The sequence below is a fragment of the Odontesthes bonariensis genome, chromosome 17 (assembly GCF_027942865.1).
Source record: "Odontesthes bonariensis isolate fOdoBon6 chromosome 17, fOdoBon6.hap1, whole genome shotgun sequence".
Lineage (NCBI taxonomy): Eukaryota > Metazoa > Chordata > Actinopteri > Atheriniformes > Atherinopsidae > Odontesthes > Odontesthes bonariensis.
The window spans coordinates 5,640,034-5,655,567 of NC_134522.1; the positions used below are offsets into that span (position 1 = coordinate 5,640,034).

The 15,534-nt window shown below is 42.9% G+C and overlaps 1 protein-coding gene across 1 annotated transcript; it reads right to left on the minus strand.

Annotated features, from left to right (window-relative positions):
• Window positions 1-256: 256 nt before the first annotated feature.
• Window positions 257-9,286, minus strand: LOC142365808 (alcohol dehydrogenase 1-like). Its single transcript, XM_075447536.1, has 9 exons — window positions 9,269-9,286; window positions 7,374-7,476; window positions 7,091-7,231; window positions 4,758-4,845; window positions 4,406-4,625; window positions 1,849-2,109; window positions 1,619-1,751; window positions 383-521; window positions 257-290 (listed from the first exon to the last, which is right to left on the minus strand). The coding sequence occupies exons 1-9, from the start codon at window positions 9,284-9,286 to the stop codon at window positions 257-259; spliced, it is 1,137 nt and encodes a 378-aa protein (XP_075303651.1).
• Between the last annotated feature and the right edge of the window lie 6,248 nt (window positions 9,287-15,534).

Sequence of the window (15,534 nt, forward strand, 5' to 3'; positions counted from 1 at the left end):
ACAAGTGAGCTGATACTTTAAACATAGCACGGGGCATTCAGTGGCAGTGCTATGGACATACAACCCAATAAAACCAGAAAACAAACACAGAAACCATAAAACCATCAGTTTAGACCATTTATTTTGTTCTATAAACACTAGTTTTTACTTAATAAACCATCCCCATCTGACTGGAACTGAAGGATTCTTATTATTTTGTGTTAAAATGCTGCATAAGGTCGTGGTAAATGAATCAATTACTCTGGTGTCAGTTTCGTTACTGTGGAGAAACACTCATGACGGCCCGGATGCTGCAGAACAACAAAGAGAGAAAAGAATTAAGCAGAGTCGCACGTATTAATGATGAATCTGAGTAAGGCAGATAGGATAAGTGGAAAGATACCATTTGCTGTGCTTCATCAGCTCAATGGCGTCATTGACTTGGTCCAAAGTCATGTTGTGAGTGATGAACTCGTCCAGCTTCACCTTCTTGTCCAGGTAGGCTTTAACCATCTTAGTAACGCCATCTTTACTCTTGAACCCTGAGCCACAAAAAGCAAACAAAAGAGACTTCACCAGTGAACATTAACTCTGGAAGTCATGCTTTCCTTACAGAAGGTGGCGGTATAGCCAATGAAATTGTACAATAGCTAAGTTTTCCTCGCAGTTTTCTACTGTGATGATACGTCCTTTGCTCTACCGATGACGTTTCCACTCAACTTTGATGCCCACGATGTGAGTTATTAGGTCAGCAGCGCACAAACGTGCCGTTTAAGAGAGGAGAAGGTGTTGGAGAGTGGTGTTAAACCCTTTTAAACCCAAGTCTTTTCCACAGGGCTTCACTTTTCAACTGTTGTGATGATTTATTTTTCTACTTCAAAAGCTAGCGGAGAACAGAAGGAAGCTAGCGGAGAACAGAAGGAAGCTAGCAGAGAACATAAGGAAGCTAGCGGAGACCATAAGGAAGCTATCGGAGAACAGAAGGAAGCTAGCAGAGAACATAAGGAAGCTAGCGGAGACCATAAGGAAGCTATCGGAGAACAGAAGGAAGCTAGCAGAGAACATAAGGAAGCTAGCGGAGACCATAAGGAAGCTATCGGAGAACAGAAGGAAGCTATCGGAGAACAGAAGGAAGCTAGTAGAGAACAGAAGGAAGCTATCGGAGAACAAAAGGAAGCTATCGGAGAACAGAAGGAAGCTATCGGAGAACAGAAGGAAGCTATCGGTGAACAGAAGGAAGCTAGTAGAGAACAAAAGGAAGCTATCGGAGAACAGAAGGAAGCTATCGGAGAACAGAAGGAAGCTATCGGAGAACAGAAGGAAGCTATCGGAGAACAGAAGGAAGCTATCGGAGAACATAAGGAAGCTATCGGAGAAGAGAAGGAAGCTAATGGTTATCTTAGAGATAACGCTGGTCAGGCACATGATTTAAATGTTGGGTCACTTCAATTTAGTCTTTACCAGATCAGATATGATCCGAAAAGGTGTTTCCTTTAACCCTAAAGGGCATCAACCCTTCTTTCAAATGGACAAAAGTGCATGACTCCATTTCCATTCTCCTTTTCTCATTGACAAATTACAAATATGATGAAAAGAAACCTGGCTATAGTAACTGGTTGTATGCTTATTATTTCTTTACCTCCAAACAGGGAACCCTTCCACGTCCGTCCGCAGATCAGGTTAACTGGGCGGATCGCAATGTCGTGCAGGTCAGTCCAGCCAACAATCACACTGACACCCCAAGCTTGCATGGACGACTCCAAGGCGCTGCGCTGGATGGGGAGAAATAATAAAGTCCAGAGAGGACCTTCAATAGCTGCTTTGTTGTCACAGTCGTGTAAAAGTCCACTTTGGAATGAATCTCCTCACCATGACTTCCACTTTACCGACACATTCGATGGAGAAGTCCACGCCCCCGTCGGTCATCTCTGCCAACACTTCATGGATGGGTTTGCTGTGATCTTTGGGGTTCACAAAGTCAGTGGCACCAAACACCTCGGCCTTCTCAGCCTTCTCTGGATTGACGTCGACGGCGATAATCCTTTTGGCTCCTGCAGCTTTGCAGCCCATGACCGCTGCCAGACCCACAGCTCCCAAACCAAACACAGCGCACGTGGAGCCCGGCTCAACCTGAAGTGGAAGAGCATCAGCATCACTCCAGACAAAGACCTCCTGACACATTTATTCATCTCAATCAGTTTGCTGAAGTATTGAAAAGCCTCCTTTTTGGCAACAGACGACAGCTCAAGTCTTCTTCGAAATGATCCAGAAAGCCACTCACTCTGAAAACATCCCCAAAGCAAGATGCTGCCATCAAAATGTTTGACTTTAGGGATGGTACTCCTGAGCTAAAGATCTGACCCTAGTGTGACATATCATTAGGAAATGTGTTTGTTTATTCAGATCAGAGGACTTTACTTCACGTGGTCTGAGGGCCTTTCGGGTCCTCTTTGGCATATTCCCAGCAGGCTGCCGTGTGTTTGTCAATGAAAAAAGGCTTCCGTCTGACCATTTTACCATAAAAACCTGATCAATGGAGAGTCTCACCACTGGTTGTCCTTCTGTGAGGTACTCTAATCGCTATTAGTGGGTCCAAATCTTTTCCTTTTCAGAATGATGGAGGCTGTTGTGCCACTGGACCCCTTTAACGTGGCAGAAATGTACTTGTCTCACAGGTCTGTGGGCGTTTCTCTCAACCTCATGGTTACGAAACCCAGTCTTGTGATTTTTGGTATTTTTGTTTGTGCTACAACTCACAACAATAACTACACAGAGTAACAAAACTCATGCATTGACTGTTAGATTACATTCAACAGGTGAAAAGGTCCCTGTTTGGCACAACACACTAAAAAAACAACATAATTTTGGCATCCAGTCGCTGTTTCCTCTGTCAAACATAATCTGGTGAAGATGACCATACTCCCTCTGTTTGACTATGGTGATGTCATCTATAAAATGGCTTCCAAGCGTGCCCTTAACTGCCTGGATGCTCTCCACCACTCAGTCATCCGTTTTGCCACTAGTGCACCTTTTCCACCCATCATTGTGATCTCTATAAACTGATAGGCTGGCCCTCCCTCCACACCAGGAAACTTCATCATTGGTTTCTATTCATCTTCAAGACTCTTCTAGGGAAAACACCTCAATACCTCTCCAACCTCTTGCACCTTTCCCATAATAACTACCAGGGGTGGAGCAGTGATTTTAAATGTGGGGGTGTTACATGAGCGCCACATCAAGCCCATATACACAACGCTGAAGTTGGCCTCCGATTCGCAAATTAAATGGATGGGCATAAAGGGCCATTTCACTGAATTTTTTGCATTTTGATCACCCTAAACTAGGTCCTGTATGGAAACTACAATAGTTACCCTGCCCAAATCTAGATGGAATTATTCTAAAGAGGCTGTAGATTCGCTGCGATGGACTGGCGGCCTGTCCAGGGTGTACCCTGCCTCTCGCCCATTGACTGCTGGGATAGGCTCCAGCCCGCCCGCGACCCGATCGACGGATTCAGCGGTATAGATAATGGATGGATGGAGGCTATAGATTCATTAAAACCTTGTTTGGGATTTGTGAAACCTTTCCTGATTTGTAAAAATTCAGAACAGGGCCATTTTACTGCATTTTGATCGCCCTAAACTAGATCCTGTATGGAAACTACAATAGTTACACTGCTCAAATCTTAATGGAATTATTCTAAAGAGGGTACAGAGTCTTTAAAACACCTTTTATGATTTGTTAAAACTTGATTTGGTTATTGAAAATTCAAAAAGGGAAAATCATCTTGCTGTAAAAGTGGGGGTGTCGAAACACCCCCCATCCCCCACGAGTGCGACGCCCATGATAACTACCACCAAAAGCCTGCACTGTCTTCGGCCAGAATTCCTCTCGTTTTGCTGCAGCAAATGATTGGACCTCCCTTCAAAATTCCCTTAAACTCTCAGCTTTCCCATCACTCCATATGTTTAAACAGAAACTACAACAGTCCCTAGTTGACTGTTGTACATGTTGACTCATTTTCTGCCCTCTCTCAACATATTCTAGTCGTTATTTATGCTATTTTTAACTTCGTTGTCTCTTCATCATTGGTTCCGTGTCTTGGATTCATGCCTACCGTTTCTTTTTATCTGTTTTTCTTTTGTTTTTGTCTTCTGGGGACTCATTGTAAATGAGAAGCTGTTCTCAATTGATTTTACCTTGTAAAATAAAGGTAAAATAATAACCTACTATAAAAGTTGCACAAAAAACCCCACACATTTCATCTTAATTAGCATGAACACTGAGTTGTTTTTGTTAAGTGAGTGTTACATTATGCTTTGCTGTGAGACTGGGTTTAATTCCATTATTAAACTCTCTGCCAGCTCTGCAGGAACTCGACACAAACTGTCCGTTGCCTCCTTTACCATCAGCCTCACATACACACCTTAGCGGTATTCACTGCTGCTCCATAGCCTGTGCAGACCCCACAGCCAAGCAGACAGACTTTATCCAGAGGGGCAGCGGGGTCGATCTTAGCCACAGCGCTCTGGTTGATCACGGTGTACTCAGAGAATGTACTGGTTCCCATAAACTGCAGTATCCTCTTCCCCTTACAGGTGAACCTGGATTCTACTGCTGCCATCACGTCCTGACGAACCCTGGTCCTGATTCGAGGGCAGAAAGTAACTTTAAGCAAATATTATGTGTTGCTCTTGTTCTGTTTGAGGTTTAATTTGCCAAACGAGCGTATTTAAGTGCATGAACACATCCAAGAGGAATGAAATCAGAGGGCTCACCATGCTTCTTCACACTGGTTGCTCCTCGGACTCTTACAGAAGCGACATTCTCGACACTGAGAGAGGAAAAGAGGAATCACCTTGTCACCTGAAAGACCAGAAAAATACATGTTACACATGTAAAAAAAATAAAAATAAAATCCGATCAACAAGCTTTAACGTGTCGATTGTGAAATTTAAAAAAACCCTCACCTGTTAGAACAAAAACACAAGTTAAAAAAGATTTTTCTGAGCATAACCTATTTAGTTTTATGTCTCATCTCTGTATAGTTACCGTCTAGGTCAATGGTCCCCAAACTACGGCCCACCACGTCATTTTTTATGGCCAAAAATATGTCCGTAACGTATTCCATCGCTCCCACACCAGACTTCAACACTTATCTTTGAAGATTAATCTTATTTCTCTCTGTTCATTCTCTATGGCGACTGTTCCCAAATGTTAAATTTTTTTAAAATGCTTAAACAGGCTTTTATCTAACATTATTAATGTTATTATTCCTATTTTGTGATTTTAAGACTATGCTGTATCATTTTAACAAGATAAATAATAACAATAGCCTACATTGAATGGGCTAAAATTCCACTGGTCTAGGATGTAGAAACCAAATATATTGACTGACAGTGTTCGGTTCCTTGTGTTCGGGTGGTAATAATTGATCACTGATCAAACACTGATGTTTATATACACACACTGAGGTGATTACTTGATGCTGTTAACTGCCTTTAGATGTTCCTCTGTTACAACTTGACTCTAATCTAATCACTTTTGGTACTTTGTGCTTTGCTTTGTGTTTCCACAGCAGATACTACCCCACTCTATTGCACAAATGTGTGCGATAGAGGAAATCGGCACCATGTGCAAACACGCCAACAGATCTGCAAAGCGTAAATACAGACTCGCACTCGTGTTAATTTCTAGCTGTGATTGTAGGAGTAAAGACACATATCGTATCCACACCATATATCGTCTGTTTAGACTGAGCTGGGAGCGATTTCCTGGGGAGTAAACAACAGAAGATGTTTGTGCGAGACACAGACACGAAAGGAACCAAGTCAAGGGTATTTTTGGCCACATACACAGAAATGTTATAAACAGACTCCCAACGTGCTGGCGTGGGGAATCCTCTCATGCTGTTGTTTGACAAGAGACTGCAAAGACGGTTCCAACTATGAGCAGAAGTTAAGTGTTTCCACTGAGACAAGTACGCACAGCCTTCACAAGTAAGAATTCTCCTGGTTCTCATCGTGTCACCCGAATGCTTCCCGAGAGAAAACATGTTAAACATTATGATAAACAGCCTGATCGAACTCTGAAGGTGTCTTTTGTTGCCTTTTTTTCAGATTCCAACCTGCGAATTTATGTAGACACGTTTATATTTGGGCTGGGCGAGTTAACTCGTTGATTATTTAACGCCGATTAATATTTTATCGCGCATTAACGCAGGTTTTATTATTTATTTAAATAAATTTTTTTTAAATTTAATCAATTTTTTGGGGGCTTTTATGCCTTTAATGGAAAGTTCAGAGAGACAGGAAGCAGGGGGCAGAGAGAGGGGGAACGACATGCAGCACAGGTCCGTCCATACGGTACTCGAACCGGGGCCAGCTGCAGCGAGGACTGTAGCCTCTGTACATGGGGCGCCTGCTCAACCCACTACGCCACAAACCACCCCTGTTTTATTATTTATGTTATTATTGTAAAAATCTGTTGCTCACAGGCTTTTATTCTGTAAAAGTCTGTAGCTCACAGGCTTTTATTTTGTAAAAGTCTGCTGCTGTCTGCTGTGGAACAGGAAAAGAAAGTAATCGGCGGATCCACCAAACATGGAGAAGGGTACGGAACTTTTACTCGGCCATTTTCATTTTAAAGTTCTTCCAGACGGCGGAGTGGACAGAACCAAAGTCATCTGTAAACACTGCCAAGTTGAATTGTCTTCTCAGCGTAGTAGTTCCAGTCTAAAATATCACTTAAAGGCAAAACACACAACTGATAGGAGCAAGTCATTCAAGGAAACAGACAGTGGAGCGAGGCTTCTACATAAAAACTACAGAAAGATGCTGATGTTAAAAGTGTGTTTGCACAACAAATGTTATGGCACTTTCATTCATATGGCAGCACATTTAAAATAAAGCTAAATGCTAAAAGCTATACTCTACTTTTGGATTCATTTTTGGATTTTGCGTACAAATGCGATTAATCGTGATTAATCAGGGAAATCATGCGATTAATTAGATTAAACATTTTAATCGTTGCCCAGCCCTAGTTTATATCTTAGAAAATACAGAAAAACATTTTGTCATGCATTTTGTCTGGTGAACACTATGAAACTGACCTGGTTGAAACTCTGTGACCCCTGGCCCGACACTCTCCACGATGCCAGCAGCCTCGTGGCCGAGGACCGTTGGGAAGCCATCTTTATGCATGTTCTCAAAAAGGTGGTACAGGTCTGAGTGGCACACCGCAGTCGCCACAAAGACGGTAACCGAATAATGAAAATACAGGAAATACTCTTTTTCTTTCCAAACAACATGGACTCTCCAAGCTGAACTGAACCAGATCTTTATTTTGATCATTTTAAACCTGAACCAGTGAGTCTTTGAAGTCCACGACTCTCACCTTGATGCGGACTTCATTGGCTTGCGGTGGAGCTACTTCAATCTCTTCGATCACCAGAGGCTTGTTGGGCTCCCAGGCTACTGCTGCCTTGCACTTGATGACCTAAAGGGCAGTGACGGAAATGTAATCACCCATCATTTGATCTACCAAGTATTTCTGAGCGTTGACACTATTTCTGTGTAAATAAACTGCTACGAGTGTCTAAAAAAGTGCTTTTAACTCTTCCTGAAATGGCACAATTAGCCATTAACCCCGGATAACAACAACACGGCAGCTCTGAGCTAACAGTGCAATAGTACGCGTTCATTCATTCATTGGTCTTAAAGTATTGGTGAAATAAAGACAGATAAAGCCTTATTTAGAGGCTGAATTGTTTCTGTCCTGTTCTCTCCCGTTATATGGATATCCGCAGATCTCCAGTGATCTAAATATCTTCCGAATGACGCCGACTTTAACCAAACTGTTATTGGTGAGTAGAGGAACATATTTAATGCAGGTTTAAAAGAACAAAACTTCCCCTTTAATGGGGAATTTATAAATCTGAGATTTGTTTCCATCAACCTGCAACACAGGGAAGAGATTTCAAGTTGCTTTTGCTGTAAAAGACAGTAAAAGGCTGTGTTCGAAATCGCATACTACATACTTCCATACTGTATACTCATCGATCAGACAGTATGCAGAGCGTTTACCCACAATGCATTTCTCTCCTGCCCGAGCCGAAATCAGCCGGCCTGAAGCTGATTTCCCTTAAGCTCTAAACTCTGTAAACTTTAGCAACATTTGAAACATTTTCAGGCGAGAAAGTAGTCGTTTAGATCCCCAACGTGTTGAAAACCTGACAAAATACCGGCTGTTTACAATTTTGTTCCCATGAATTCGGCGCTACTAAAGCTAGCCGCAGTGAGCAACGCACTTCTGGTTATTTTCACAAAATAAAATACCCGTTGCCTTTTATCATAGGGAAAGCCATTACGATACAATTGGTGCTTTTGTTTTGAAAACAGGAAGTGAACCTACCCTCGTTGTAGCTAGCTTGAAACTGCCGTTTTGACAGGAAATGACGATCGGCGACGTCACATTACGTTGCATCTTGGGTAGTTTGAGTATGAGTAGTAACCTCATGATGCATACCCAACATTTCGGTGATTCTAGTATGCATCCGGGAACTTCTCGCTTACTCAAACTCGCATACTAACTCAAAAAGTTAGTATGAGTATTTGGAGAAGTATGCGGTTTCGAACACAGCACCTGGCAGTTGTGTTTTTGCTCTTTGGCCCGCCCTACAGTTGTGGTGTGGAACACCACCGTCATAAACACAAACGTCTGTGTGAACCCTGCACACATACAGCCACACATACATGTATTGTTATGTTGAAAAGGTCACGACACCATAAAGCAAAATGGTGGGATGCAGGGCTGAACACCAAAGTCTTGACCTGCATTATCTTTACAGCATTACCTCCTTTTAATGACGGATCAGCTCGTACGCAACAAAATTCGACATATATACGAGTGAGTTTCTCCTTTAATTCCATTTAAAAACAACCGGTTGCATTGATGCTTTTAATAGAACTGCTCCTTGGAAAAACAAATATCACATGGAGCAACAGGTCAAAAGTCCACACATTATCAGGCAAACACGAGTGTGAAGGATACAGGATATTATTGCAAGTAGGCCGCTGCAGAGCTCTGTGATAAATAACTTGGGTTGGCTTGATTTTTTTTTACATTTTTCTCAGAAACTTCCCTTCATCACCAGCTGCCAACATTAAACTGACAGGATAGTTTCAAACTGTGCTGATAATGATTAGCTGTTGCATTGCAGTTACACAGAAGGAAACTGCACACATACGAGCAGCTGCACAACACAGACAAACACACAATGTGCGCTCACCTTCCCAGCTGTGGACATTTTTCCTGCAGAAACGACGGCTCGCGGTCTGGTGAGAAGTTAAGAGAGGACAGAGTGGGGAGGAGAAAAGATCCTGTCATTTTTATCAGAACAAGGACTTTAACCTTCAACAAGTGAAGGAGGAGCCACAGCTGACCGTAAATTTCTTCATCGGACGTCCTGAAATGACACCAAGCGACTTTTATGGCTGCCTCGTGCACAGGTGCGGTTCTAGAAAACTATTTGTTTTGGTGGTGAGAGGGGGGCAGGAATTTCTGAGGGTTGGCAACATATGGCGGATGTATATATTCTGAATTTAATCACAGTTTGATGAACAGTATGTGCACACCACACACAGGCTGCCATTTACAAACTCACACAGACAAACTTAGGCCCAATCCCAATTCACCCCTTGGCCCTTCCCCTCCGTTTTGCGCGTTCACGTGTAGAGGTAGTGTTGTCCCAATACTCTTCCAAAGCCGTTCCCCTTAGCCCTACCCCTCCGTTGTAGCCCTTGAAATGGAGGGCTTCGGCCAGGTATGATATATTTCCCAGAGTACAACGCGACTAACGGGAGATCGCGAGTCTTTTTAAAAATTCACCACACAAATGTAAGTTCTTCTATTTTTTTGCCATAATTTAACTGTTTTAACCGTTTTAGGTTGTGATAACTGGTGTATTGTGTGAGTTTAACATGGTGGCAATGTGTAGTTGTTTTCTGCTATAAACGCACATGGGAAAAGTCGCTATTTTACATGGATTAATCGGTCAATGCATGTGAAGGTGCTGCGAAAGAGTTGTCGTTTTTTAAATTGTAACACGAGTATTTACAAGCAATGTAGTTGGTTAACCATAGAGAAGTTCCTTTTGAGTTACGTGAGCGTCATTTCGCTACCTATTATCACAAGTATTCAGATACGTGACTGATTCACAGGGACTCAAGCACAAAGAGCCTGATCAGGTTTAGCGCCGAAAACGAAGATCTGTTTCTAAAGTCATCCCCATCCCCAAAAAGAAGTAGGAAGTCCAATCCCATAATGGATTACCTGATACAGGAGAGCCTGAAGGAGCAGAAGCGCCACGAGCAGAAAACGGAGCGCTTTTTAGCTCGGTTTGAGCGCATGATAGACAAACTTTACGTTTAGTTGATGCGCCATGCACCTATTGTACACACAGCCACCACTACCGCATTCTGAAACACCTTTTTTTATTTTTTACAATGGATGAAAGTGCATGCTATAATGTCATGTCGTGTCTTGTTCCCCCAGAACATCACTGAGCCCATGCAGCACCTCCGATGCGCCCTCCGCTGTTCCTGCTCCGGTCATCTCGTTCTTGATGATTGCACTGTTGCCCGTTTATATTCATACTGTTTATTGTCCATATTTGCACCACACACTTTACAGCAGACACTTTAAGCTGTTATTTCTGAAAACAAGCTGCCTTACCAGTCTGTAATTTGAGCCTAATAAAAGAAATTAAGGACAAAAGGTTTGTGAGCATGATTATCACATCAACATCATATTAACGACTGGAACGGATATTGATATGAAGAGATTTATTATACAAGGGATAACAAAAAAAATTGGGGTACATGTTGTGGTCCAATGGGCAATAATTTGTAGGATGACCCGTCTGCTGGAAAGAAAAACATGGAAAGATCAGGCTTTTATCCTCCCAAACCAACACATTGATAGCACACACACAATGCAGTGCATTTATTTAAGTCATCAAATCTGAACCTGGTACAAAGAAAACCGCTTCAAAAACGCATGAGCTATGTTTATCCCAAACGGAACGAGGCGAGTAACAAAGGCTAAACGTTAGCTTATGCTTTCAGCTAGGTTAGCCAGGTTAGGATATTACTCCAATCAATAAATCAGCAAATCCAACGAGACAAGCAAATTGTTTCTATATTACACGATATCACAAATGTACAGTTAGAAGCACTTTCAAACACACACACACACACATTATCATAGTCACACGCCGGCTATGGAAGCTACCAGCTGCTCACTCACACACACGCGTTATTTGCATTAATTTCTCATTCTACATACCGTAACAAGATCCAGCAATGCTCCCAGATGTCAAAGACGCCTTCGCCTGATGGCACTCCGTCGATTCGACGCAGATATTTCTAAAAATATCCGAATAGCCCAGGACAGCGCGAACACCACAGCACCGCTCATGTGTGTTTACTTCAGGCTAAAGCTGTCGCTTTTGGTTACGTAACAACTGACGGCGCGGACTTATTACGTTCGTGAGTGTGAATTGCTGTCCCAATTCGAAGGGGTGACATTCCTAGCCCTTCGCCTACCCCTCCGTTTGAAGGGGCGAGGGGTAGGCGAAGGGGTAGAAAATAGAATTGGGATTGGGCCTTAGTCCCATGCAATCAATCGGCCTCATGCAACAACGCGTACGAACAGATTTGTTCTTAGGTCGAGCGTTCGAGTGTCAGGGTGCGGGTTGGCACGGATGCGGAGTCCAGAGGTGAGAAGCAAACTTGGTTTATTCACAAAAAAAACAAAAAGTCAAAACAAAGCGCAGCTGATGAAAACTAAGCTGTGGGACAAAACATGAATATGACAAAAACAAATGACTAGACATGGCATGAAAAAAGCACTTAGCTTTAGCTTTAGTTTTAGTTTTAGCTTTGGTTTTGGTTTTGGTTTTAGCTTTAGCTTTAGTTTTAGCTTTGGTTTTAGCTTTGGCGGGGCGTGGCAAAAAAACAGAGAAAGGATTTCACAAAACTAATGGGGAAACCTGGAAACTAAATACTGAACTGGGAGTGATAGGTGAATGGGTGCAGCTGGGGACAATGAATACAGGTGACGTGAGTGAACCTAATGAGCAGAACATGGGAAGTGAGGGAAAAACAATGGCAAAAAACTTAACTAAACCGGGGGCCCGTTGCACAAAAGTAGGATAAGGGATTAAGCCGGGATATGTTGGCTATCCTGGATCAACTTATCCGTGATCCAGTTGCAAAAAAGTGGGATAGAGGGAAGTGGGACATGTTCAGACGTAAGTTACCATGGAGATTTATTCTGTGAAGTTAGCCTGCTCCAGACCAGGCTAAGTTCCAGGATCTATTTAATCTCATTCCTTATCTCAGTCAGCGGTCGCCACAAATGGAAACCAATATTTATTCCACTGCCTAGAACATATTGTTGAAACATCTAACTATACCCACTATCATTATTGAAACATTTGTGATCATTAATTACAATCATTTTAGATAACTGATGATTTTAGATGAACCACTAGATAATTTAGTTTCCCACAGACTACACATAAAGTACATCACCATATAAATACACATTAGAGAGTACCATGATGTTCCTTTATTGAACAAGGATGAATCAAAGCAAGTAAACCATCAGCTCCTTTCAAAACTGGTCACACAGTGCTCTACAAGACAAAAAGCACAGAATCAAAGCCTGCAGTTTGAGACAAACTGTTTGTAAAAATGGGCTATACAAATAAAATTGCCTTGCCTATACAGCACAAAAACCTAACAAAAATTCCTCTGCCATAGGCTACAAATATCTTTTCAAATATCGTGACCTTCCTAAAATAATCGCATAAGTCATTTTTTCAGGTTTTTCAGGAAACACAAAACCTCCCCCCAAAAGTTAAATTATAGCATAAAATAATAATTTCAGTCAGTAAGTATGTATCAAAGGATGCGAGACATAAGAACACTTATTGTTTTTCATAAAAACTAAGATTAAATAAATGACTTAGGCATTATTTGGACCACACCTTTGATGCCAAAAAATGACTTGGGCGATTATTTTAGGAAGGTGACGATATGTTAATTAACATTTTATTTGGATTGTAGCCTAATTGTGATATTTTCAGTGGAGTGGTGAGTGTGTATTTGTGCACTACTTACGCATTCAGCAATGGTTTGCCACGCTTGCTCCCTTTGTTTTTTAACTGTGGCAGTATTTCCTTTTTGTTTTATCTTCTCCGTCACCTCTTCATAGGTTTCCATTAATAATTATTGCTCCGCTGGGGAGAAATACGCCGCCCTTGTTGCCATGGTGAATCAGTGAATCTATGATCGATCGTGGGGTCTATTTAATCAAGCCGTGTGCAGCACTTCTCCGGGATCGGTTTCACCTGGCTTAATGAATCCGTGTCTGCTCATCCTGGCTTGGCCTTTGTGCAACCAACTAAGCCTGGGCGCCCATGTTTTGGATTCCTTGAACCTGGCTAAGTAATTCATCCTGGCGACGCCATCCTACGTACTTCCGCCCAAAGATTATGGCTCCGCACATAGTCTGGCCAAATCCCCCTACCTCGGTTCGCTCAGTGTTTTGCCAATCAGCAAACAGTTGCGAGTGGTGACGCAGAACTCACGCGCGGAGTCCATTGTAGTCCATATAATTGTAGTTCAACCACAGCGGAAATAAACATGGCGACGGAAGAAGAGACGCTAGAAGCTATCCATGAAGTTGTCTCAACTCTGGAGAGCATTACACAATTAAAACAAGAGCAAGAGGAATGCCTCGTCAATTTTGTTAGTGGCAAGGATGTCGTAGCTCTCCTTCCAACTGGCTTTGGGAAAAGTTTGATTTCTCAAATGGTACCGGTATAATGAAAGCGGATGTGGGAAGCGTGATTCGCGAGCTAGAGCCTCGCGAGAGTAAGCATGAACCTCGGCGCATAACCTACGTCCTTTCTAAACATTACTGATTGGTTAAGGGAACTCCAATGAATTTAAGTTGCTGAGTAAGGTCCCACCCTCCATGGAAACGGATTCCTCTTGGGTTTTTCCAGACTGTTTGACGGAGTCAACAGTCGGCTTTCGCCCAGGCTAAAGTAATTCATCCTGGATGTCTAAATCCTACTTTTGTGCAGCGGGCCCCTGGACTTAAAAACTAACGCATGATAAACACATGAAACTAAAAACATGGGGAAAACCCCATGAACGTGACAACGAGTGAGTTAAGAGAACTTTTTTTTGTATTTTGAGTTTTCTTTCAGGTAATTGATCCAGACCTGTCGTTAGTGATGTTACCTCCAACACCGAAGCTCCGAAGCACGCTTCAAACTCGACAGGGTAGTTATAGTGAAGCAGTGGGCCGGAGCTCGCTTCATGTGACATCACTGATGACGTTTGAACCCCTTCACTTCTTCATTCAGACCGAGTCAGCTGACTGCTTCGAGTTGATAGCGGAGCTTTGAACATTTGCCGCGATTCAGTGTATTCAAGATGGCTGAAGCCCCGGTTCATGTCCCCGTTCTACAAGTATAATACGTTACGAACAGCTCTCGTTTTTTTGATATTCTGAGTTTTGGATTATTCTCTCATGGAGCAACCATCTAGGAAGCGTTCTAAAGTGTGGGAACATTTCGACCCAAACAGTTCCTTGTCACACCAGCCTCCTCTGTTCCCTGTGACAGAGTATTTTCCAAAGCTGGAGAAATTGACTTAAAAAAAAAAAAAAACACCTGAAGTAACACAAGCACCCTCTTTATTACACCAAGCACACTCCCAAAGAAAACATAAATGACAAACCAAAAATTTTCACATTGTTTTTAAATTATTATTCCATCCATCCATGATCCATCCATTATCTTCCGCTAGTCCGGGGATCGGGTCGCGGGGGCAGCAGCTTGAGCAAAGAGACCCAGACGTCCCTGTCCCTGGCCACTTCCTCCAGCTCTTCTGGGGGGACCCCGAGGCGTTCCCAGGCCAGCCGAGAGACATAGTCTCTCCAACGTGTCCTGGGTCCCAGTGGGACGGGCCCGGAACACCTCACCAGGGAGGCGTCCAGGAGGCATCCTAACCAGATGCCCGAGCCACCTCATCTGACTCCTCTGGATGCGGAGGAGCAGCGGTTCTAAATCGAGAGCTTGGCCTTCTGGCTCAGCTCCTTCTTCACCACGACGGGCCGGTGCAGAGCCCGCATCACTGCAGACGCCGCACCAATCCGCCTGTCAATCTCCTGCTCCATTCGTCCCTCACTCGTGAACAAGACCCCGAGATACTTGAACTCCTCCACTTGGGGAAGGATCTCATTCCCGACCCGGAGAGGGCAAATTATTATTTCATGGGTAAATTAATCAATCTTTAATGAGGTACTACAAACCCATATGTACAACACACATACAAACATAAGTGTTATTATAGTGTTATTATATGCATCACATTCGCAGGGCTTCGTATGGTGCAACAATTGCTACTGCCAGTAGATGTCACCCAGGGGAATTGAATGAAGCTTCGGGTAGTGAACCACTTTATGACACAATGG

Coding starts and splice junctions, on each gene's coding strand:
- LOC142365808 (XM_075447536.1), bottom strand. Junction 4,846..7,090: donor GGTCACAGAGTTTCAACCAG/GTCAGTTTCATA, acceptor CTGGTCTTTCAG/GTGACAAGGTGATTCCTCTT. Junction 1,752..1,848: donor TCGGTAAAGTGGAAGTCATG/GTGAGGAGATTC, acceptor CTCCCCATCCAG/CGCAGCGCCTTGGAGTCGTC.